General features: G+C 41.1%; 1 protein-coding gene across 5 annotated transcripts in view; it reads left to right on the plus strand.

Annotated features, from left to right (window-relative positions):
• The window catches only part of LOC109990538 (brain-enriched guanylate kinase-associated protein), a 51,579-nt gene that overhangs the window by 15,547 nt on the left and 9,185 nt on the right, over positions 1-26,847 (plus strand). The window contains exons 1-5 of one of the 5 annotated variants that reach the window (XM_065966681.1): positions 3,678-3,822; positions 5,477-5,743; positions 9,232-9,393; positions 11,587-11,653; positions 24,791-24,898. In XM_065966681.1, coding sequence (XP_065822753.1) covers positions 5,673-5,743; positions 9,232-9,393; positions 11,587-11,653; positions 24,791-24,898 — 408 coding nt within the window. In that variant the 5' untranslated portion in view covers positions 3,678-3,822; positions 5,477-5,672. Of the gene's footprint in view, positions 1-3,674; positions 3,823-5,476; positions 5,744-9,231; positions 9,394-11,586; positions 11,654-24,790; positions 24,899-26,847 lie in introns of those variants that run through there. The other 4 variants (XM_065966682.1, XR_010669133.1, XM_065966680.1 and 1 more) reach the window with 4 other exon arrangements.

The raw sequence follows: 26,847 nt of genomic DNA on the forward strand, positions 1-26,847 counted from the left end.
ACCACAGTAACCGAGACCAAGACATACCCGAGACCAGAGTGATGCAAGACCGAGACAAGACCAAGACATTTAGGGGTTCGAGACCAAGACCAAGGCAGGACGAGACCAAGACAAGACCAAGACCATAAATATCACTGAAAAATCATCATCTTGTGTGCAGCGGGCGTGTCACTCACCCGTAACAACGGGAAGGTTGTGGCCATAACTGAGGATTTAAATCAAATTACAAATTAATTTAAGTTGTTCGTTCTTTTACAGGGTGGCGTTTTCCTTCTAATTGAAATAATGACGTGGAAAAACAGGTAAAACTAACACCCAATTCACACATACTCTGTGCGCGCCGCGGTCCGTCAGCGCCACGGTTTTGCTCCGTCGGACGGCTCGCGCCCACTCACACTGGATCCGTTTCTGGGACGTCAGGGCAGTGGAGCGCACCCATGACACATCACAGGAGAACTACAAGATCCCGCGGGAATAAAGAGAAAAATATGCAAACAGCATGTTGCTTTGTCTTTCTGAGGATGCATTGTTGTTAATTCAGTTCCTGTTTTGACGTCATGTTGATAAAGTGATGAAAAATACGATCGTGAGTCCATATATTGTGTTTTATTTTGAAATTGACCGGATGCTCTGTGCGTTTCCTTGTCTGACTTCCTGTTCAGGCTGTCATATTCTGTCCAGCTTGACGTGTGCCTGCAGCGTGCTCCGGCGAAAATAGACTCGCTGCGTATTTGAAACGGAGCAGAGCGTAGTGCCGTCGGTGGAGACGGACCGCAGCGCGCCCTGTGTGAACACAATGATTGACTAGAGTGGAAGCTAAGTACAACGTAGTGCGCGGCGCTGACGGACCGCGGCGCGCACGGAGTATGTGTGAATTTGGCTTAACCCTAACCCTAACCCTTGACCAGTCTTGATTTAAAATCCGGAGTGCCCCCAGTCTGAGACCGAGATCTTCAAAAAGTGGTCTTGAGACCAGGACTGATTTAGAGTACACACCTTCAGGACCTTTAACACCTAGACCATTTTTCATTGCCGTTGCCGGTCACTGTTGCTGCACTCCCTGCACCCCAGGTCATTTCGCCTAGAGCCGGGCCTGGCAGCAGCACTCGTCATAATAAACATTACATGATAAGGAAACAGTGTAGAAGTTAAGAGCAACAACAATTACAATGTGCACATTGGTCCACAGATACAGTGCAGAAGTTGTGATCCCAGATCGAGCCGGAGGCTTCAGGTGAAATGAGGTCTACAAGTTTTAAATCATTCTGGAGAAAGTTCCATGTAGAGGGGTTTGCAAAAACTAAAAAGCTTATATAAAAAATTAATCTATGCTAATGACATGACACTTTTAGAAGTTTAAAACCAAACCTTTAGGTGTTTATTTAGAAGAAGTTTGAGTTAAAGTTTGACTAGTTTGGAGGCCAATGAGTTACCCTCTTAAGGTTGATTTCCTTTTGATATGTAGATAGAAATGAAAGGAGATACGAGCAGTGCCGGGACCGCTCTTCAGATGCAGCTCTTGTCTTCGGGCAGAGAACTGTGTTGACTTGTCATCACGATGGCTCTGGTGACTTAATCCAGCAGAGCAGTCTCTTTTTGGCCGCTGGTACTGGAGCATGCACAAGAGACTGTTGTATTTCTGGAGTCTTGCATCAGAAGAAAAAATGGCGCATATAGCTCTCAAGCAAAGTTTACAACCACTGTGGAAGATCATACCAAGGGAAACACTTTAGAAAACATGTTTAATAATGCTTCTAATTATTACCACTTCTGGTCTCTGTAGGCGTTAAGGCTATGGAGTTACAATCCACTTGAAGGAATTATCCTGGCTCATTATAATTTGTGTCTAACACTTATAAAATAACGGCCAAATCTAAAGATATTTTAATAAACTCATTTGGCCAAATTGAGAAAAAGTATGAAGTCATTTGCACTACAATGCTTCACGGGGAGAAAGTCTTGTGTGGAGACTTTGAAAACTAAGTGTTTGGCTTTAATAAATGTTGTTGGCTGCTGTTTCTTTTCCTTTATACAGTACAGGAGTCACACATTGTAGCTTCCTTTTAACCAGGATCACAATCATTCAGTACTTTCTTTTACTTAAAGGCAGGGTTGGTTATTTTCTCCAGATACACTTTTAAAGATTTTGGTTGAACCTGCCTTTAGGTCCTGACAGAAATTAATAACTCATGTGCTCTGAAAAAGGAAAGAGGAAAATCTGTAGCAGTTGTAAGCGTGTAAACTTCAACCAATGTCTGCCACGAGGTACCAATCTGATGAACCAATCAGACGCCTCCCTGTCTCCCTGTTCGTTCTCTACACCTTGCGTGCAATAGCCCACACTCAAAGTGTGTCACCGACAAGCAGATGTCCACTTCTGGAGCAAAGGTGCTATGTGAATGTAGAGGGCCGTGGCTTTTGAGGGTGCCAATTTTGAATGCTACTTTCAAAATCTGAAAATTTACAACCCTGCTTTTAAGTCTGTAATTTAGTAGTGTTGTGGAAACCAAACCTTAAAGACCCAACAGAATTTGCATGTGCACATCCATCAATTTAACACAGGTTATGAGACAGCTGGCTTCTTAAAATAACATTTTAAAACATATCTGCACAATTGTTCCTCAAACTAAAGTGACACTTTTAAATATTTTCATGGCTTTATTATTTACCTGATTACTTTTCAAAAATTATTTTCTATTTTTGATATTGCTTCTTACACAGAGAGATGCTGTGTAAATATTCATTGTACCCTCTTACAGTGACAATAAAGTAAAAACTAGAACTGAAGTGTATTTTCCAAAATGTTGACTTCCTTTAATCGATTAGTTTTTGTGCACAAACCATTTTTAAAGAACCTACTGTTGCATGTCAGGAGAGTGTAGACATGTAAATGTTCCTTTTAAAGTGTTTTGAAGACTCACAAACACTCTTATCTGTCTCGTCTGTTATCTGTTTAATCTGTGAGCTTCTCGTTTCTTTGCCCCTTTAGAGTCTTTGCAGCGATACTCCCAGATCTTAGCAGTCCCCCTTAGCTGGTACAATGCCATCACAACCAATGGGAATGATGTCCAAAACAACCACACCAACAGCTGCAGAGTTATCCTCTAAGCTGGCACAAAGAGGTTTTAAGTGTTTACAGTATACGAGGTGCTTATGTCTCGGTGAGCTGCTCATTTAATAGCAGACTACAGGTGGGACGGCACCGTGTCCATTAAAGATTAATGTCCCCATTTGGTCACTGTGAATTGTACATCTGGCAGACAGTCGCTCTACCTCGCTCACCTCCTGTGGCTCATTACTAGTAAATCAACCTGTGGGCACCATGAGGGCTCTATACGCTGTAGATCCAAAATGGATGCTGGCTTTGTGACCTTTAGTATATTGAGCATTTACTTTTTGAATTAAACTGGAGCTGCTGAAGCTGCTCTCATGAAACAGAGAAAGTGTGCAGTAAGGAGATGGAAACTGAAAGTCTGCAGAATTACAGAAGCCATTTGTTCTTCTCCCTGTTGTGTGCATTGTCTGATCATTATGACAAGTTGTAAAATATTGGGAAAGTTTTTTCAGGTAAACAGGATTTACTCACTGTATGCTCCTCTTTATACCTACGAGGGAACACACAGTAGAAGACAGTGTGATTGATTTGCATATCTTTTGCTGTTTTTTTCTGGCAGAGGAAGCAGCAGTAAGCCCATCGAGAGGTTCTCTGAGGACATTGATGTGTTTCTTCATGTGGATGTTGTTTACCTTGCCTAACAACACCTGAGGCGCCCAGATCTGCTGTTTATCCCCCTGTGGGAGGTGTTGCAATACAGTTTGAAGGTACAGTGCTTCATATGCACTGCAGGCAGGTGTGTGAGTGTGTGTTTATGTTTGTGTACGGGTTCTATTCATGCACACTTTCTTACCAATTCAGCAACTATTTCCGTCTACCGTGTCTCACATTCTCCCTCTGTGACTAGCCGATAAGAAAACAGCTATAGTGACAGTGTTTCCAGAAACTGCCATTGTTTCCTGAGCCAGTGTTGAGGGGAGATTAAAAAATAATAAGTGGTGGAGCCATTAGAAACGTCGGCAGGCGGCTAAAGATTCATTCCGGTTGGTGGTTGAACTACCCAGCCTCTCTGCCGGGACTGATAAAGTTCTGCTGCTGGCAATCCCGCTCTCTATTTATGCACTTATGCTTACTCTGCTCTTCAGAGCTGAACATGGTGCGTTTTATAAAAAAAGGAGTATATGGACTTGTTGAAATGTTTGCTCTGCAGTTTATAGTATGTGCTTATAGTTGAAACGCTCCTCTGTGATGCCAGTCAAGCGTTCTATTTTTGTCCTGCACTTTACATGGAAAGAATCCTTTTTGAAACAACGGGTCTTCATTTTAATTGGAAGAACACACAAGCAGGCTTTTTTTTTTATTCCTAGCCCAAAACATCAGATGTTATCAGAAGAAATAGCTTGCAAACAAAGCTAATGCTAACACGTCCCTGGATGATTCGTTACTGTTAGCAGCTGATTCAAACTACAAACCTGCAAACAGGTATAAACTATGAACATGCCTTTATTTAGAGATAGGACAGTGGGCAGAGTCAGACCAAGAGAAAGTGTGGAAAGACATGCAGGAAAGGAGCCACAGGTCGGATTTGAACCCGGGCCACCCACTTGGAGGCGAATGGACTCCATGGGGCTTGCGCTCTAACCACTAGGCTACTGGCGCCCACAAACGTGTGATTTTCAAAACACCTTCTTCGTTAAATAGAATTCAATTCCCATTGATATCGCAAAGTCTCACTGGAGGGAGCATATATAGAACGTTGTGTAGATGGAAATATTCATTCTGGCATATCAGATTCTTACTAGCTGCTGGTTATGAAGTTCTTACTGTGCAGGAGAGCAGAGGTCAAGCCCCCCCCAGCACCGCAGGGCAATGTCGAGGGATGGAGATAGAAACACACAGGCATTCATCTTAACACTGATTTATTGAGGAGTAACCTCAGAGGTCAGCTGGTCAATAACTCTCTATTCCTTATGGTCCTGCACTCTGTGGTGGCTGCGTTCAATTTTTACCAACAAGAGAGAGAGGGTAAGGATGAAGAAGTACGGGCTAAGGTGATAGTGACATACATTTTCCTACAGTGCTGCAGCTTTCTTTAACAGTCTTCTTGTTGGTTCTATATTGCATTTCAATTTTTAGACTATAGAATTATGAAGGGAAAAACGGGTTTTGTGCATTAATCTTTTAATTTCAAGTGCAGAGTTCAACTGGAGTTGCACAGTTCAAACGCTTTGTTTACTTTACGAGTTCAGTTACGTGCTTCAGCTTACCCACGCCACACCAAACAGGCTCATTTTCTGATAGCACACAAAACAAAAAAAAAAATCTGTGTTTTTCCCCCGGAGTCTACAGAACTAAATGTGCCGCTAAATCTTTGGAACTTCAAAGCTGTTTTTTTTTTTTTCCCTCTGCTCTCTTTGCCAGGGTCATCACAGATAGCCAACTCCTATCTGCCTCCCCAGGCAAGACTTAGAGCTTTAACTGTTGGTTTGTGGTTAGAGTTCAAAACTTGGCTCCAATATTCAGCCGGACCAGCAGCAGCTAAAGAAGAAGCAGCAGCAGAGGCGGAAAAAAAAAAAAAAAACTACACACACATGAAAGCCGGGACAGAGAGAAAAATATGAAAAAGATATATATTGGCAAAACTGCCTTGAAAACACAGAGAAATGGTTGCAAACATCAGAAAAGAAGGTAAGATGAGTCATGCAGTGAGTGTTTTTTTTTTTACTTTTAACATCAGCCACATAATTATGGAATTCATTTCACTCATTTTACTAATGGAAATGGATTCTCTTTCATAGGTCATGACCATTAAAAAGCCATTAAAACATAAATGTAGCATCCATTCTTTCCCACCATTCATCTTCAAATCTCTTGTCATGTACCAGCTGACATCTACATCAAAGTTTACACCGCACGGCATTTTACCAACAAAAGTCATCCGGTTATTGGGGGGGGGGGGGGGGAGAAAGTGTTAGCCTAAAAGAAATAATCAATGAGTGTGAGCTCAGAGTTAATTAAACTGGCATTACACACTGATAAGAGCCCAGAGCCATTTTCACATGTACTTACAATAGCTCTCTGGCTCGCTGCCATGTGATTTTACAACATCACTTGCAGCTGTTAGTCAGCGGCGAGGTTGTAAAGATTTTGTTTTGTTGTAGCGCCAGGCGGGCTGAGTGGGCTGAACCTGCAAGCCTCAGCATAATGGATATGAGACTCTTCAATGACTCATCTATCTGTCGAGAAAACATTCAATAAGGGAATATTTCAACGTTCTGGTGAATCGGCTTACTTGCTTTCCATAAGAGTTAGATTTAACAGCTCATATACGCTTAAAAATATCAGCTTCAGTAGCAGATTATAGCCCAGTTAGCGTGATATTGGTTGTGAGCACATGGTTGGGTTTGAGTCTTTGCGCGATAAGTTACCAAACTTGGAAAATCTCACTTTGACAAGTCTTTGAAACTCACCCCTAAAATGTGTCCCTGGCTTACATTTATTTTTTGTTCAGGTTAAAATAGCAACAGACAATATTTCAATTAGATAACTTTGGAGGTGTTGGTAGCCATGTTTTCCTACTTTGTATGAAACTACACTATACATGCGCTTCTGTCTTTAAGCTAGGCTAGGCTAACGACCTACTGTCCTAGCACCGTAATGAACAGTTATACATTTTTAAATATACACCTTTTCACTCTTTTGGCTACACTTAAAGAAAATAAAAGGTTGAAACAGTTTCCATGTGTGTTCACAAAGTAGCTACAAAGCTAAGACTGGATTAGCTGAGTTTAAAAGCAACCCTGGATGTAAGTTGGTTGCCTTGCTCTCACCCAAATCCAAAAGTATCCTTACTAACTATAGACTGTAAATATTAATGGACGCAGCCTGTGTGACGTCACCCATCTTTTACTGCAGGGGGGCTTTGGATCAATGTCTGTGCAATGTTGGAAATCCTGTCTTACCCCAAACTTCAGTTAACCTAACGACAGGCTGAGAGCTGGAGCTGAGGCGGGTTTTAAACCTCCTGACAAACCGTTACATCGCACCCACCTGTCAATCATGTCAGCTACGGGCCTTATTGTGAATAACTATTATCCTTCATCAAATCAAAATGGATGATTTATCAAAAAATTCACCCCCCGTACAGTGTTTGTCGATCATCCATGAGCTAATCACACCTATTTGTTTTTTGAACCAGGCTGTAAACATGTTAATTAATGCTGTAAAAAAACGTCTTTTTTAGAATGCCTGTGTATGTGACTTTCGGTGCTCCTGCAGCCAGCCTCTAGTGGACACTTGAGGAACTGCAGGATTTTGCACTTCAGCATCGGCTTCATTTTTCAACACCAGAGGTTGCCGCTTCTTACCGACAAATAAAAAGCTTTTTAGTTTCTATAATCAGTACATACTGTAGACAATTATGTAAAAGTAGCACTAATGTGAATAATTCTGAGGCCTGTAATTTCAGTGTAGCAAATCTATTGCACTCCTAGCTGTTTTTTGTTGTTGTTTTTTTCGTGAAGGGATATAGCTCGTAACTTCCTGGAATACTAGCTTTGTGAGCATTTTCTGTCATTCATTCTGGACAGGAAAAATTTATTCCTGCTTCTAGTTGTATGCTAAGCTATCTAATTCTTAGCATGAGATTGACACCCAAATGTCAAACCCTGTCTTTAACAAACTGAAGGTGCAAGTCAACAGAAAAATGATCCTTTTAAAGGTTTTATATGTGATTTTTTGATCCAGCAGATGTCGCCCTTGAGCACCAGCATGAAACCAAAACAACTCGCGCCGCATTGTTGTGTTAGCATGCTAATGCTAGCGACCTTTATTATGCTCGTATCTTCACACTGCATGTAAATTTACCTGAAATGAGCGTGATCTAGAAACACAGTTAAGCAGTGAGTACAGTATGTTATTCTTCTTTTCTCTAGTCCCTCAATTAAACAACTTTTATACGCGAGGGGAGGAGTCAGCCGGCCGTCCCGGCGATGTAAACAAACTGAAGATAGGACTCTGAAAACTCTGAAAACATCACAGACAGTGGGACTCGGGTGTTACACCCATTGTAGACAGTCATGACTCACTGAGTTATTTTCAGAGGATATACTTGATTTATATTACATTTAAGTGTGAAAAATCAAATTTTTTACTTATTTAGTTTTTCTACTGAAATTCTGACACCTTAAGATAGATGCATACTTTTTAGCCAGAGTTTTCCCCCTAAGTATTATAAACATTAAGGGTAGTAAATTTCCCTACCCTTCTCTTGATACAGCACATTCTGTAAGTCTCTGTGTGGACACCATCTTCTCCTCCGTCCCCCGCCATGCTTCCTAACTAAGGGCTCTGGGCCGAAGTGAACTTGGAGGTGTTCTCAGTGTGCCTGCTGGTTGGCAGAGCTGAGCCATCGAAACCTCTCCGTGAGCCAAGTATCCATCAGTCTGGCAAAATGCTAAATCCCCCGGAGCGCGCACCATCCCCGCTTCCCATCTCCAGCCTTTCATTGCCACATCCATTCCCTCGCTCGGTGCTGTCGGTGTGTTCTCGTCCAACCACAATCAAACCTGCAACCAACATATTACTCTCTGCCTGGTGTGTTGATAAAAATCTGCTTTTAGGCCCCCCCCTCCCCTCTCTTTCTCGTGCTTCTGCTTCACTCTTTCACCCCATTTTCAAGCCTACTCACACACAAAGCCGTGGTCCACTCTATATTTTCACATCTTCTTCAATGAATCACACATGGTCTTTGTCTGGAGGCAGAAATCCTTTCCCGTTCTCTCCGAGATTCGATGAGGTGGTTGTGTAATGGAATTCACCATTACACTGGTGGGAGCTCCTTTTTCCCAGCTTCGCTCCCTGGATGTGAATGGGAAATGATTAGTATTCCTCCTCCATCCATCTCCACCTCCCTATCGGGCCTCACCACCTTACCCCATGCCCGGGACCTCTCTCCCTTCCAAAATGAATTACACTTCTGCTGCACTTCATCCCTTCCTCTCACACACAAACACACACACAGTTTACTTTCTTTTTTTTTTTTTTTTTTTCACTCCATTACGTTCTCGTTCTCTCTGTTTGTTTTCCTCTCTCTCTTTGCTGTCTCTGAAAAACTTTGGCAGAACATTAGTGTCGTGATTGTCTCTTCTCTAAACTTCTCTCTACTGCGTCTTCAGCTCTTTCCACGACCACAAGGACGACCTCCGTAAGCGCCTGTCGTACACCACCCACAAACTAGAGATGGTGGAGACGGAGTTCGATTCCACCCGGCAGTACCTGGAGACGGAGCTGCGGCGGGCCCAGGAGGAGCTGGAGAAATTCACAGAGAAACTACGCAGGTGTGTGTTTGCTCATGTGTGGCTTTTTCTGCATGCATTGAATGTCAATTCAGCACCAGAAGGAAACCCACTAGAGTTGTTTTCGTTAAAGCCCAGTTACCCATCAATGAATACAGGTTGATTTCACATTTCCACATTAGTATTGTCTGTAGTACAACTTGAGTTCCATGCAGCCTCAGAATTTTAAATCAAAGTTGCACGCTCTTGCCACCAAGTTTAAATCCGAATACAGAAAGTCTGTGCCAACACACAGTTAAAGTTCCACATCCAATATTTGTTTTTACAAAATATTTACTCTGGTCCGACTTCATGATGGGTCTCACTCTGTTTTTTTTGTCTCAGCTTCATCCATCGCAGTCCTCTTCTGTCTCTCAGCCTCAGCCATTGTATCAAACAGACACGAGCCAAGCTAGCTAACTGTCTTTTCTTTAGCTTTTTGGGCTCTGTATGCAGGGATTTAAAGTTCTCCGTCGCTGCGGCCGATTTCCGTAAATTTCATGATTTTGATATTTTTAGTCGGTGTCAATCAGAAAGTCGAGCAGAATGTGGGTTAGTGACAGACCTTCACGTGCAAACGGCTGTCTTTAATGTCAGGCATTTATCTGAACCATGTAACATACGTGTAGTTTGCGTTTGTGTGACGTGAAGTCCGCTCGGCTTTTATTTTGGAGGCTACTTGTTTTATATGTTGAGAATTTTCAGTTTTTGCTTTAATCCCTGTGTATGCCTTTATTTATAGATACTGTAGGTTGATAGAGTCAGAAATTGAGGAGAGAGAGAGAGAGAGAGAGGGGAATGATATGCGGGAAAGGAGCCACAGGCCGGAATCAAACCCGGGTCGCCCGCTTGGTGGAGCCTTCGTTCATGGAGTGCTTGCATTAACAGATCCAAAGGGAGTTCAACTTAACTCTCTTTTTTTAGAGAGTCATTATGCTTTTTAAACTCACTGTAAAGAATCCTCCGGTAACAGACTTTCTCTTCAGACTTCTGGACTTATTAACCTAATTGGATATTTCTGTTTTTCTCACGATGTCAGCAGAACCAAATGAGCTTATTTCTGTCGTCGTCTGATCGGACGATTAAATATTCCTTCATGTAGATGTTTGCTATTTTTATTTCAACTCATGACACTTCCTGAAAACTTTCTCTGGCAGGAAACTTGGAAACTTGGAAAGCAGACAGAACGGCCACCTGTCTGGTCCTCTCAGGAAATGCACACATTTAATTATTAATTATAATTGGCAGGACCAAGACCCAACTGCTTTTAGTTTGAACTAGTAGGGAGAACAGAAAGTACTTGCCGGACAAACTTAGTTCTTAAAGAAATGGTGGCACTAACTATGACTGGTTTATTTTGTGCATCAATCAGTAATGGTCGCTCCTCTGGTGCGTCCTCCCCCCTCGTAAATCTCGCTCAGGGTTTTTTGATTTGTCTTTGCTTTTTTGTCTCCTCTGCCAGCACTCTCCGTGTCTGTCTGCTTAATGGAGCCATAAATGCTGCTTTATCAACACTGTGCGAGGGCCTGAGAGAGCTAATGTGAGAATGTGACAGTGAGCAGAGAGGTGACGTGATAAAACAGCAGAAACAAGGGAACAAATAGAGAGTCAGGGCCCTGCTCCATTATACGCTCACTAATGCACTGGAAGTCTACCAAAGATCAATAAAGACATGAGAGATGAAAGGAGATTTAAAAAAAAAAATAAAAAAAAGAGGACAAGGTTATGAAGACAAACATTTTCAAAATAAAAACACGCTAAAAAAAAGCTTCAGCGTGTTGGTTTTGCAGATGCCGAGTCGTTGCTACGCGTCTTCTCGTGCATGTTTACTGATTTCCTCTTCATAAAATATTCAAGGATTTAAAGTTTTCTTTTATGATCACATCTCCTGTAGTGCTAAACATATCATAGACTCTTTTTTTCTGTTTTGGCTCAGCAGATTTTCCTCCTGAGTGATCTTCAAATCCGAGTCAGAACTTAAAAATATCCTGCAAATCCCCTCCGAGGTTCTTCTATCAGTGCCCTAATCTCATCATTTATTTATTTCCCTGCCTAAGTTTAACGAGAGATTACTGCCGCTTGTTTAGCTGCAAAAAAGTAAACATTTACTTTTTTTAGTCATCGTGTGAGATTTACCCCCTTTTTTTTTTTTTTTTTTTTGTTTCATAGTCTGTAATTCATTTCCTGTTGCTTTAGGATCCAGAGCAGCTATGCGGCTCTTCAGAGGATCAACCAGGATTTGGAGGACAAGATGCACCGGACGGTAAGAGACTCACACCCAGCTTTTTTTGTTGTTTTTAACCCGAATGTCAATAACTAAAGAGCTTAGCTGATGATCCAAAACAAAAACCCCGGTATTAACATGTTTGTTTTGCAAACTCAGCAACCTTTCCCTGACATTCACTTTCTCACCGACTTATTTTGAGTCTTTCCACGTTTCTGAAACTGTCCTGAAGTGCTCTCTTGTTTATGGAGGAGAGAAGGAAGGTGCAGGTTGAAGAGGGTTATATCTGTTGTATATCTTGTGGCTCGGTGATAGAGGGAGGTCGTCTCTCAGCCGGAAGGTCGGGGGGTTCGATCCCCAGGCTTCCTCTCTGATGGCGTGTGAATGTGTGTTAGTTAGACACTTTACATGGCATGCATAATGATTTGTTATCATCATTTAATGATTTTTTCAAAAGGATAATCAAGTTGAATTAGGCTCCGTATCACTTGGCTGTGCAGGAAAGTCATGAGATTCATATATGTTAAACAAATTAGCACATGACGGCATCAAGATGAATCACTTGTTAAGTTATATTAACATGTTAACGTTGTCTAATTCAGTATTGAATGAACCGGGGGAGAGGGGGGGGGGGGGGCAGTACAGTGTGCAAAAGCCATTTTTTTCCATCAACAACACCAGCTTGTGATAGGCTGCGAGCACAGGACCAAAGATGTTCTATTAAACAGGAGCGCTCTGCTCTGCCACACTTTGCTGTGGCAACGATGACAATCAAAAGTCCCCGCCCCCCCTGTTTATAAATGTATCTTTTAATTGTAAATAGAACTGATTCGCAGTCCAGTCTGATGTCATCCACAGGCCGGAGTTGGCCCCTGGGCCGCCAGTTGAATACAGTAGGCCTGCTCTATAGGCTGTGGCTCAGTTGGTTGGGAGTTCGATCCCCAGCTCCTGCAGCCACATGTCCGATGTGTCCTCGCGCAAGACACTTAACCACAAGTTGCTCCCACTGCTTCGTCGGTGGCGTATTAATGTGCAGCCAGCTTGGAGGACTATAGCCTCTGTACATGGGGCGCAACCTAACCGCTAGGTCATCAGCGGAAAATTGAAAAACAAGAAAGTGATGCTTAACACTCAATCCTTCAGTGATTACAATCCACTTGAAGAATATGTTATGATATTAACTTCTGACACGGGCCACTCTGCATAATGAGAGCTCCTACTGATGATACTTGAAGCACATTTTGGTGCTAATAACAACTTTTAGTCGGGCACAATTTTGCAAGCAGGACATTTCCTCTGAAGAGTGAGCACTTTTCTTTTGAGTCTTTCCGACTTGTTATGATGATATGATGTGTCTTTGTTTTCCACTAAGTGAGGGTCACAGATTTTAACAGCCCTCTTTCACTCTTAGTCATCCTCCGAGCGACACCTCAGTCTAACAACTTTCTCCACAGTGTCTCTTCATTTCCACTCCTTTAGCTTGAACATTTCCTGACTGCTGCAGCTGTTTGTATTCATTTAAGCAAGAACTGTAGAATCTTAATGGTGTCTGTAGCACTGAGTTCCCACCGAGACTCTCATAAAACATGTATAAAGGTGATGGGGATTTGTGAACTAAGCCACACACACACACACACAAACACACCCACACACACATACACACACACACCCACACACCAACACACACACACCTACCCACACACACACACAGAGCTAAACAGCTTGTGACCCAAAGTTTGAACTTGAATCATTTGTTCCTGCAGTTACTAAGCAACCTTCACTTATAGTTTGTGTTTCTTTCTTAAATTGCTCAAGCTGTTGAACATTAACAGTCGAGGGAAGTTGATATCCAGCAGCGAGTTATGACCTGAACTCGGCACTTTGTAAAGTGTACAATACGTTCAGTTAAATCCAAGAGAAAAATAGACTTTAAATCCGGTATAATAAGAGTCACAACAGGTCAAATTTGAAAAGAAGCTTCAACAAAAACACAAAAGTAGTAAATACAAGAGTCAAAAGTTAAGAAAGAATTCTGAATAACTATAATTACCTATTGCAATTTGTTATTCTAATGATGTTCTTTAGAAACACCTGGGAAGCTTGATGATGCTGCAGGTTTATTTTATGAATCTAAACTTAGAAGGAGGACATACTGGTTGCTGCGTTGTGGAGAATCCAGCACTTCAACATGGCATTTGTCCTTAGTCTCTGATGATTTAGTAAGGTCATTCTATCATTTAGTTCAGTAGATATCTTACACATTGCTCCTTTAAAGCATCCACCAAATGCAGTGTAATGTAATCTGCACCCAGATCAATGATTGTATTAAGTGTTTAAAATCATGCTGAAAATTCTCAACCTCTTTTAAAAGTAATATGATGAAAAGAGAAAGAGTGGAGGCAGGAAGAGAGACAACACACAGACAAATACGCCCTCTTCAGATCCACCAACACAGCAATTATGAGGAATGATATCATGTTAAACTTTGGTCTTTATAAAACTAGATAATGTGCGAGCGATGATGACATTTACTCCCTCTGCTCCGTCTCTCTCTTGTCTGAGAAATGAGAGATTTACCATCATCGATTCGAGCGCGCACCTGTTTAGCAGCAGAAGCAGCTTTCATCTCTCTCAAAGCAATTACATGATCAAAGACTGGGAGCGCAATCAATGTCCAAAGTAATTGCTCTTACCTGCCGTGCAACTCTGTTAGAAAACTATTACTGCTAACTGCTGTTCTGGTCAACTCAGCAGCAGCCGTCCAATCAAATCGAGGTTCGGAGAATTCAGCCTCTCAGCCTTTTTTGCTTTTAGGATTTATCAGCCGGAATCGGAGCCGAAGATGAGCCGAGCTCCGTCCTTTTGACTTACAGTGTCCTGATTAAAGTGGATTGTAATCTCATCAGAAGTCTGACACACGAAGCTTTTCTGCCCCGCACACGCAGTAATGGAAGACGACTGAGAGGTTATTGGTTATTGATTGATATCAGTCTCATATCTGTATGTGAAATTTGACCACAGAGTCAGTGAAGGTTAGCTGAGCTTAAGGACTGGGATCAAGGGGCATTAGCTTGAGCGAGACATACTGTCACTTATTCTTGAACAAAAGGGTATCTGTCTCTGCATGGCAACCTGCTCCCCACTGATATTCATCAACGAATAGTCAAAGCGCTGTATGCAACCAAAGTGTTCTTGTTTCTATCTTACATGTGAATGGATTTAAAGGTCACATATTACGCTTAAAACACTTTACAATAGTTTATAAAACTATTATGTGTCTGTCTACAAAACCCCCTCTTCTTCTTTTGCCTGCTTTACTTTTTAGAAAATGTGTGCTCAAACAGGCCGTTTGGAGATTTCCCTTCATGACATCACAAAGGGCAGCAACCCCTCCCCCAGGTGGGTGACACTCCCACAGCTAGGTGTTTGTTCTGCCCTCTGAGTCTGCCTTCTCAACGTAAACAATAGGGCACAGAGCGAGAAAGCCTGAGACCCCCAAGACCTTCCAGAGAGGGGGCGTGGTCAGAAACAGCTCATTTACATTTAAAGGTACAGACACAGAAACAGCCTGTTCTGAGCAGGGCTGAAATAGAGGAGTTTATAGACATGATCAAATACAGGATCAGAGCGGATTTAGGACAAGAAACTTCATTGACATGTGTCAGGGAGCTCTGAGACTTATTTAAACTTGTAGAAAAGAGGAAAATATGTAATATCACATATTCTCCTTCCTTTAAAAAAATCTGATTGTGTCAATTAGAAAAAACTGTATTTCGACCTTAAAGCCCAACTTTTTAAAATGTAAATCTCATAAAACCTCATGTTGCTCTAGGATGCGTTTCTGGTTAAGTAGAAGGTTGATGACATATATTTTCCTAAATATAAAAAGGCGGGAAGAAGATCATGTATGTGTTTGAGTAGGGATCAATTATTTATTACTTTTACCTATCCCAGCAAGCTATCTCTATGACTAAGTCGTAATTTATGTAGTGACCCTTCAAAGGAGGCACATGTTGCTGTGAATACATTTTGATGTTGCAGAAGATAATGGAGATTTGCTGGATGAATTTTCTCTGAACTCATGCGAGGTGGTGGACCAGCGAGGCGTGAAAATTGAAATAAATCACTGCGGACATGACACGCAGTACTGTATGCCCAGGAGACAGCCATTTACAACGGCATCTGTCTCGCGGTATTTGCTGCCTATTATTTGTGATGGGTCAATGTAATCCTTCTTGCTTTGTCGTACCGTGGAAAGACAGAGAGCCTGAAATTGTCCCCCCCCCCCCCCCCATCGTGGATCTTTCCTCCGTTACAGCTCACCTTGCATCAACTTATTCTCGTCATGTGAAAATGATTTTGAACACTTCTGCCTTTTCAAAGGGATCGTCTGTCTCGCACAGAGCCTTGGTGTAGCAAATCGCTCTTCATGGCAGGAGACAGTATGAGATTTTTTTTTTGAGGCAGGGCTCATTGGGATTGCCATTTCTTTTGATGTCATGTCATGCAATGGCATTTCAAGGGGGGGGAAAATGTTCCTTTGTAGAAGACAGTCCAGACAGGCAGGCAGCGATAAAGGCAGCTCCAATCAAATGAGACACGTAATTAAAAGTTCTGAGAGGCCCGGACCGGCAAGGTCGGGCTAGAATAAAACAATTACATAAAGAGCAAATCAAGAGATTAACACTTAGAGAAAGACTGATTCACTTAGCGATGACATTGATGTATATGTACTCAAGGTGCATCAAAGGGGGGAACTGTCTGATGTGTAGATCAAGATCAGATGAAGCTGTTTGTATAGATGAAATAATAACACATAATCTGTTTTGACCTGTTTGAAGGAGAATAATCACATAGCTCCAATAAAACTCTGCCGGTGTCAGCAGTGAACTAGTTATATCCTGGCAGCCTGGGAGACTGTTTAGTGAGAGTTCAAATGAAATCTTCTAGCCTCTTCTGAGACGCTGCTTGTGCAGGCAGAAACACATACTGTATTTGCATACAATTGTGAGTAAGGTAACCCTGTTGTTCCTCAAAATATGTCATAGAAGAATAGATCATATTTTGAAGATTCAGACTGAACACAGGCTGCAGTTAACTGTATTCAATTACTGACAATATAGATCGTTCATTTAGGCAAAACTAGAAACACCAGAGGTTAAAAAATGTCCTTTTTTACAAGTAGAAGAGGCGATTCGGCAACTTACTTAATAGAAGAACAACAGCGTAAGCATCACAAAATGCTTAAAGTATTGACAGTAAAAGTTCTCATCAAATAGATTAGCAAATCCTTAGAAAAATATGTGTTTTATCTCTTTATAATAATTTATAATATGTATATAAATGGGTAGCTTTACCTATAAAATGTATAATAATTGATTAGATGACTAGTGATTTTTCAAATGTTCTAAAATGTAACTGATGCAATCAAATAAAAGTAGTACTGTAGTGTTGTAAAAAAACAGGTACAATGTGAACCCCTAAATGTAATAAAAAAGTCGAAGTACAAAGTACGCAGCTTATGGAAAACCTCAAACAGTCACAGTATTTGGTAACATTTGTGACTGTATCTGCTCTACCTTTTACAGTCAGGCTTCTACTTAAATGTTCTGTCTGCCTTGTTCCTAGAGAGGAATCAGCTAGTCAGATTCAGAGCACCTGGGCCTGTTGCACTCAGGGCATAAAAGCCCAACCCCAGTGTAGTTCACTCTCTCTCTCTCTCTCTCTCTCTCTCTCTTATTCCACATGTTCTTTCCAACCGTCAATTACACGTTTCAGTCGTTGTTCTGTTTTATGTTCATTTATGCCACACATCCACATTCACACTACTGACTTTACTCACAGACACACTCCATGTTTGTTTCATCGTTTCAATTGTTTACTTTCATATAAGACATCCTGTCAGCCGTGTTTACATCATGGTTACAAGGACGGGACGGCCTAGCATAGAAAGCTGTTTTACTCAAGAACTAGAGAAAAGAAGAATAACACACTCACTGCTTTATTTGGATGTCACATAAGTGTGTTTAGATCACGGTCATTCAGTGTCAATTTATGTGCAATAAGAAGCTAGGAGCTAACTAAAGCGTGCTAACATTAGCCTGCTAACACAGCAATGCAGGACACAGGTGATTGCAGCTCCAGCCAAGAACATTTTTTTCCACCATAATGTAAACTAAATATACTCAAAATGTATTCATGTATCACATGTAAAAGAAGTAACTTGTTAATGGAACGTATGATAGTTTTCATGAATCAGTCCAGTTCTGTTTCCAGCAGATCAGCTGAAGCTCTTCGGATGGAACGGAGCTGTCCATGGTGCTGAAAGTCATTGTTTTCTCTTTATCCTCAGAAGAGTCTTTGGCAGGTTCAGCTAACTAACAGCTAACAGCTGCTCTGGAACTGGCAGGAAATCAAGGGCTTACTCATCGATTGCCCCCCTAACAGGGGTAATATCCACTTCATCAGGAGGTGTCACCACTAAACACAGTCCGGCCGTCAATTACTTCTTATTATGAAGCAGAAACAGAAGAAACCGAGAACGTTTACTCGAGAGACAGAGTACATTTGAGAGACCTCAATTTAGCCTAAATATGTTCATCTTAAAGGGATATGTTGTCTAAAAAATCAAACAACTGCAACTATGTTTTATAAAGTTGTCATTTATGATGTTTACAACCAAACCTCGACAAAAACTGAACCAAAGTGGTTTTAGTTGTTGGTATAAATATGGTTGGCAGGGTAATAGAAATTTGTTTCCATAAAGAGTGTAACTATTTTGAATAATTTAAAAAAACCTGATTGAGATTTCCTTTTCATGAAATATATAAGAACATTCAAATGTTTAATTTTTAACATATAAAAACATTAAAATGATACAATACTTATAATCACAGTTAAAAAAGCCCATTGTTAGCATATTACAGTAAAGTGTTTAAAGAAACAAACGGGGTCTCTGCTGGACATTTGTCGGCATTGAGTCATGTTCTATAGACAGAATAAATCATATCTCATCTGAAAGTTTGATCAATAGAATAATCAACAATGAAAAATGATTGAGTCCGAGCTTTACACAAACCATCTCCCGGATTAGCATCATCTATCTACGGCCTGTCAGCATCCATCACAATTATGAATGTTTGTGTTCATGGAACGCAGAGGCTCCGTCTAATCTCAGGGGTCTTTGATCGTTTTCCTTTCTTGGCCAAAAAACATTAGGATGATCAATAATGTTTGATTCACGATCGATGCTTTTAAGTTGCTTAGTTTATCATGCATGGCAACATTGGACCAGTGATTAATTGTGCAACCTAACATCGGAATCTAAAACACAGACACATGGACTTTACACTGGTGGAGGGGTAAATAGAGCAGAGGAGGATCATGGGAGTTTAAACCAAATGTAAAGGTTTTAGATGATAAATCCCTATAAGTATAACATGTTTAACGTTGTAATAGGTGTTAGCTGAATTATAGCCATCGTGTTGAGGGACGTTTGAGAAGATCCTGTTGACTTTCAGTATGAATGTCTGACTCTGAATCAGCAGCACGGCCTGCAGTGCACTAATTAGTCACGTTTACACCACTGTCACTGAGCATAAGTCTTGTAATGAAAATTACACACGGGAGAATACCACCAGAGTGAACCCAGCAGGTGTGAGGTAATTATTTACTCCTAATTCTTTGTGGAGCAGAAGAAAGAAAAAAAAAAAAAGTCCAGGCGATGAATAAGCAGCCAGTGGTGAAAAACTATTTTATTGTAACAGAAGATTTTTTTTCTAACTAGGGCTGTCAGCTCTGTAGGTAAGCTACCGCAGCGTCTCCCTGAAGCCACAGTGATGGAAAAGAACGGCACTGCTGTTCCTTTAAGAGGCTCACTTCACTTTCAAAAAAGAAGAAAATCTGTGAAAACTCAGTTAATGAGTCAGGAGTGAAATTTGTCTCATGACATCAAACATTTCACTTATCTTTGTCTGATTTGGTAAATGGATGTGAGCTTGTGTAGTGCTCAAAGCGCTTTTACACCGCAGGTCACACCTACACATTCACACACTGATGGCAGAGGCTGCTGTGTAAAGTGTCCATCAGTATTAACTAATCACATTCATACATCTTTATGTGCAGCTGACAAAGCAGTAGAAGAAACTTGGGGGTTAAGTGTCTTGACCAAGGACACATTGACATATGGCTGCAGGAGCAGGGGATCAAACCCTCGACGACAACCCTACCAACTTAGCTGCAGTCACCCTATTAATCTTTCACCTCCATCAGCCACAAACTGAGGTGTATATGATCTAAAAATCATCACAAACGGGAGGTAGATCTGCACAGTAATCACTTTAAGTCCTGTTAGAGATTTTCTTTTATCTGTATACTTCTATTGAAGTGACCGACTTCTTACCAATGTCTGAAAACAAAAAATCTAAAAAACTTGCTCAGGGCGGTGGTTATCTTTGGTGTCTGCGTTTGAAAATCCTTTTTATTGAGGTTAGAAAGTCTGATTTGTATCTATACTTGTTCCCCCCTCCAAAAATAAGACTGTATTTAACTGAAGTTGAGCTTTCTGCTCTCCTATGTGAACCGCAGTCTTCGGTAATTGCATCTCATGGGATTCTGGCTTCATTTGTCGTCCAGCGGAGAGGCAGAATCTCCGGCTGAATACATAAAAGAAATTGGGGTGAAAGAAAAAAAGCTGACATTTTTCACTTTTTATACACTGTGCACTCAATTCAACAAATCCTTCAGATCAATAATTGAAACAAGCACTAAAGGCTTTGTGTTTTTCAGTCTGTTGTTACTGTTTTATTTCATCATGCATCAGGAAAGAAGAGACCTTCAGTTCGCTGAGTCGGCTTTAAAAGTGTGTCCAAACATCGCGGTCATCTGTTTGCTGAGTAATTAGCACAAGCTTGCATAGATAATGGTCAAAAGACAAAAAGAGGGAAGCAGTGAGTCTCTGAGCCGCCTTGTGATGAGGAACAATATCCCTCCTCCTCCCCCTCCCCCTCCCCCTCCACTGGGTCAATCTCCTTAAGATATGATAGTCCAAATTTGCATATTAATTTTCCTTGACGCTGTTCTGTGTGGCACAAACTGATAAGAAGCATCTTGGTGACTGGCTGTGCGTCCAACACAGTGTGACTCGAGGAGATAGCAAAAAAAATTATAAAAAATCAGTGTGCACAGCTGTGATTCTTCCGCCGGCCATAACGCTGTAACTAAAATAACACTTCCTGCCTCTATCCAAAATACAGCACATGATCTTGTTCATCATATCAAGCCCATTGAGATCGTTCTCTGTTCATTTTTTTAAACTATAGGTTGTCTCTCTGTTGTCTCACACACAAGTGGAGCATCAGTGTGTAAAACGATCCAGAAGATAACAGGATCTATGGAAGTTATCAGAGTCAGCAGCTACAGGGACGGGAAGAGATTTCCTCCTGCTTCAAAATGAAAGATTAGCTTTGAAATTGCACAATTTTATCGTGCCTTTTTTTTTTGCTTCCAAAAAGATGGCGGTTTCAAATATAGCTCTCCAAGTTTGAATTACAATGTTTACAAAAGGGATTTTTCGATGGAGAAAATTGAGGTATTGAATTTGAACCTGCTTGTTTGACTTAAGGATTACAGTAACAAGGAGACAGCAACAGTGTTGTGCTTTCACATTTATTAAAGCGGCACAGCTCCATATTTCTTTGTGCACACCTCTAATCGTATTTTTGTAGTTTTGATCATAATCCAATCGTTGATGACAACTTTGTACTAAATAAAGTACAATGTCATTCCCCCACTTTCTCTCTCCCCAATTCCTGACTTTACCCACGGTCTCTCTCTCTAAATGATGGCATTAAATGATTAATATGATGATAAACTTCTCTTTGGAAGGTTTGTAATAATACAAATGACATTTCATTCCTGGAATATTGATAACATAATCTATATGTAGTTTCATCGTCAGAGTTTGAAGACTCAATGGAGGGGTGTGACGAGATCTCACAACATTAAAACGTGATGATGATATTTCATGGAGCTGCAGCCATCATGACTTAGCCTGATGTTGAACTTGAAATTACCATTGAAGGTGCGCCCTCCACTTTTAAATCGTTCTAAATCACATCTGACCCGTGATCAGTTCGTATCACCCCCGTAATAAGTGATAAGAAATCCAGTAATCTAATCTAATAATTATATTTCAAGAATCATGATTTTTAAATGATGTTAAAAATTCACAGTTTGAGTCATGGTTAGCTGAATTTTTTTTAATATGCAGATTCCAAAAAAGTGTTTCGTCTTGTGGGTTGAGTGAATCGTCACACCCCTTCTCTACAGGCTCTAAGTTTTGAAAGGATTTACATCACGCTCTTTTTAACAATGTCTGAACAGGGAGCAGTTAAATATCTGAGCTTTTAAAACGTCCTTAAGTAGGGCCATACTCATTGTCAACAAAACATGAATAGAAATCTGGAGTTGTGAGCAAAAGACAAAGTGCACAGGAAGCGGACACGTCTCAACGGCAGATTAATGAGACCCTAACAGAATTAGAATTTGAATATCAATGCAGGCCTGCTGCTTAACTGACATTAATTGCCACCTATTAGATGAGCTCTACACCCCTGTATTTTAAAAACAATCACCGCCATCGGGACATTAGAAAACAGAAGAGTGGGAGGTGGAATTAGTGCTTAAGGCTTCATTTTGTCAGCTGGTGCCGTGTAAGTCTCACAAAGAGAGAGAGAGAGCGAGAGAGAGAGCGAGAGCGAGAGAGAGAGAGAGAGAAATAAAGAAAAAATTGAAAAGCCAAAAAAGAAAACTACTCTCCAACTAGAAGATGCAAAGTTAACTGCAGCTTACATAGATAGAGATTTTGTAAATTAAAATGAAACATCTTATGATTAACATAATGACAACCTTCTTACACTTCCTACATGATCTGTGCTTGGCAACACAGGTCAGACTTTACGCTATGACCAACCAGCGCAGTCGAGCCAGCACACGGCTAGCGAGAAAATCTGCTAACAGCCGCATGATGTTTGTGAAGATGGCTGAAAAGTTGACGCTTGCTTTTGGTTTGAGGATATTGTTTCATGAGCTGTTATAAATGGTTCAGATCAATTTGTTGTCTTTGCACTAGAGGTGCAGCAGTTGACCGGGTGCTGACCTGAGTCTGACGATTTCCAGCTTGTTTGTGCTGTGATTGGGGAACCGGCCCGTCCTCTCAAATTTAACAGATTCTATGCTGATCACACGTTCACACTCAAGAGCTGAGAGTTTCATGCAATCACTAACCAGACAGACACACACACACACACACACACACACACACACACACACACACACACACACACACACACACAAGTGCACATTGCCCGCTACCTCTGCCCCTTCTGCTCGTCTGTGACAAAAACTCCTCGTGTTGAAAAATGAATTTAAACAAAACTAACATCAAGCTTCCTCCTCACGCGTCATCACGGGTGAAACAAATGAAATCTGAAGTTATGGTTTTAAGGGGCGCTGCACCATATAAAGAGGCTGCAGTCCTCAGTGCAGCGGCTGTGGGTTCGAATTCCACTTCGGCCCTTTGCTGAATGTCATCCCCCAACTCTCTACCCGCAACATTTCCTTTCTCTCTTCAGCTGTCCTCTCTCATTGAGGCAAAATGGCCCAAAAAATATCTTAAAAAAAGGTGTTTCAAATAAAAAAAACTTGCTTATGAACTGAGTAACCAGACACAGACTGTGATGACGGGATAGAAAGAGGAAGGGCAGGCTGGTGTGTGTGTGTGTGTGTGTGTGTGTGTGTGTGTGTGTGTGTGTGTGTGTGTGTGTGTGTGTGTGTGTGTGTGTGTGTGTGTGTGTGTGTGTGTGTGTGTGCATCTGGGTGTCATCAAGCTGTGCCCTCATTTCTCCCCTGACCAAACACAGCTGGTGAAAATCTTTTAATGGAGGTCGGACTTTGGCTCATTGAAAAAAAAATCTAACAGAGAATTCTTGAAAAATGTGAAACTTTACCGCAGAAATAATAAATGAAATGGAAAAAGAACGGATCATTAATTGTGTTAATTTTATGTTAAGCGGCGGTAATTGTCTCGCTATAATTGTCTTACTCAGGTGAAAGGGTTAGCTTAATAAAATGATGTCCTTGGTTTGATTCTTACTCTTCAGAATTGAATAACAATATGTCACGATGTAACAGAGGGCAGCGGGTTAATTAACAACTTTAACTTTCAATGTTGCTACTTTCTCTTTTTACGCTCGTATTGTTTGACTTTTCAAAACAGTTGATAGCAAAGCTAAGAATAAAAAGAAGTTTGACATGACCACTGCCAAGGACACACTACTTCCTGCCCGACGCCCATCGGACTGTGTCGTCCCCACAACCACCGCCGTCCTCATTCATGCACGACCTGCTCCGACCTCCACCTCAGCGGAAAGGAACGCGAGGAATACAAAGGAGAAATCCTTCCTGCATGTTATCCCGTATGCTCTTTTTGTAAAGCGTCTCGAGATAACACTTTTTATAAATTGACGCTATACAAATAACGATTGATTGGGATTGATAATGATGCAAGACGGGCCACCAAAATCACGAGTTAAAATCCTCTGGGTACCATGAACAGGACGATAAAGACAATAGATGTCGAGATAGAAGCTTGCAGAGACGGAGCATCCGACCAGCCGACCTCAACACCATCAGGCTTCACTGTTAGAGGGGGGAGAAGTCAGTCCTGAATATCTTTGACAATAAACACTGAAAATAGAACGGGTGTTTCATTTGTCTCCTCCTTGTCTCACTCTTCTTATTTTCCTCTCGACTTTATCTCCCCCTTTCCTCTAGCCCTGTCTCTCTTTCTTCCAGAGTAATTGATACGATATGAACACTGGCAAGTGTAATCTTCTTTTAATTAAGACCCGCTGCTGGCACTGCCTTCACACTGATAGTGACTTACGACTCTTCCTCCCATTTTTCTCCCCCCCCCCTCCTCTTCTATCATCTTGTTATTCCTCTGTTGCTCCTCCAACTTTGTCTCCCTCATATTTCTATTTGTTATCGCAACACTCAAACCCTTTCCTCTCACCTTTTACTTCCTGCCCTTCTTCTTATCATCCACTCTGTCTAACTCGATCATCCTTTTTTTTTCTTCTTCTTCTTCTGTCGATTCTGTCTCTTTCACTGCAGTCCCACCACCACGAAGAGGAAAAGAGAGCCCTCAGCCGGGAAATCATCGTCCTCAACAACCACCTCATGGAGGCCAAGATCACCATTAATAAACTCAGAGAGGACAATGTGAGTGTCCGGGGATGAAACCCGAAACTCAGACTCCCACTGAAACCTCTAGCGGCACTGCACACATATCCTCTAAGTCATGAGACTCCACTTGGGCAATTATAATCGCCCTTCAGGCCAACAAAATAAGCAATAGCCTGGGGGGGGTTCATGACCACAGAGATCCAGGACCGCGGGGCGTCTGCTTTCCTCAGCTGGTCAGTAATCCATCCTTGTTAGCACCGAAAAACAACAGTTGGCTTGAGAAACTGAAATGATAACACTTCAGAAAGCTGTGTATTTTTCTGGAGAAAACACTTTTCAGTCATATTGGCAGTGAACAAAGTATTGCTTAAGTCTCACATCCGATGTGTTTCGAAATAAGTCCTGGATATTTGTGCTTCGAGGAGCCACAGCAGATAAAGGATTTAACTTTGAGCCACGGGGTGTTCCTTGGTGATTATACTGGAATCAATGGGCGTCCTTATGCCGGTCAGAACTCGGAGCCAGGGCTGCGTTTGTTCTGAGCTCAGGGCATGTGGCAATTCATTTTCTTTGAAGTGATTTTGAACTGCAGGACAGGGTTAGGTAAGATCTTCTCTCCCAGGTCAATGGTAGTTTTCAGCACCTCTGAGCTATAGGGTATTTTCAGAATCCCCTGATCCCCCCCCCCCCACCACAAGATCCAGCCAGGCTGATTGGAGTCAAGGTTCATTTTGAGTGGGAAGAGAATTCGTCCCCATCGGAGTCAGCAGCCAGGCAGACACTTCCTCCAGGGGTGGAAAGCTTTGAATGTACTGCCTATCACACTGGAACAAGTAAATAAATAAGCTTTCAAATATGTCACATCCTGCTGGGAAAACAACTCCATTTATACTGCATACAATAAATTCTATTTGTATTAGTCTTAAACGGTACAACCATTCAGTCAGCAGTAGGTTATAACAAGTGGATTGCTGAAAGAGAGAAGACACAGAGCATGGCGCGACAGGGCAAAAAATTGCTTGGAAACAACATAAAATACACAACCAATCAGAGAATGATTAAGATGTGGATGACCCCAAACACACCAAATGATCACAAAGAGATGCAGCAGCAAATTTAGAGACCTTAACCCTCAGGCATCAGTTTAATTTACTCCCCTCTTAAGTCACAAAGGACAAAAATGTCCACTTCCAAAAAACTGCTATAAAAATAGAACAGATTGATATTTTTTTTCTGCATACATCTCTTAAACAACTTCAGCCCTGCTCAAAACTACCAAACATTTTTAGGAATTTACCATTTAAATGCCAGTTTGATTACTTTATGTCACTGTTGTTATTAATGAAAAAAAAAAAAAAACACAAAAATGTGTTATTTTACATATAACAAATATTTGGTGGTTGGGAGATTTTTTTTAAATCAGTCTTGGATATGTCAAAGATTATCCAAAATATTGACTTTGATGCATTTTTAGTTTTTGTGTAGCATCAGATTTAAAGTGTAGTTCCCTGTTTGGACATTGGAGGGCGAAAATGTTCAATTTACAAAAACTGCTATATAAATAGAACAGATTAATATTTTTTTCTACTTTTTTTTGCATAAATCTCTTAAACAGCTTCATCCCTGGTCAAAATTACCAAATACTGAATAATTATCAGGAATTTAACCCTTTAAATGCCAGAATCATATAATCAAACTGGCATTTAAAGGGTTAAATTCCTGATAATTATTCAATATTTGATAATTTTGAGCAAGGGTTGGAGTTGTTTAAGTAGAAAAAAATATAAATCTGTTCTATAAATAAAAAAAATACAATTTACATTCAAAAATGTGTCAAGAGAGAGACTTTCTTACAAAAATGTGCGCCATATGCACTAACACAGCCAAAATGATGGCCAGATAAAGAGGAAACTTTTGCCCAAATGGACAAAAATGTCCATGGTGGAGCATGAGGGTTAATGTACTTCAGAAAGGCAAGAAGACTT

The sequence above is a fragment of the Labrus bergylta genome, chromosome 18 (assembly GCF_963930695.1).
Source record: "Labrus bergylta chromosome 18, fLabBer1.1, whole genome shotgun sequence".
Classification (NCBI taxonomy): Eukaryota; Metazoa; Chordata; class Actinopteri; order Labriformes; family Labridae; genus Labrus; species Labrus bergylta.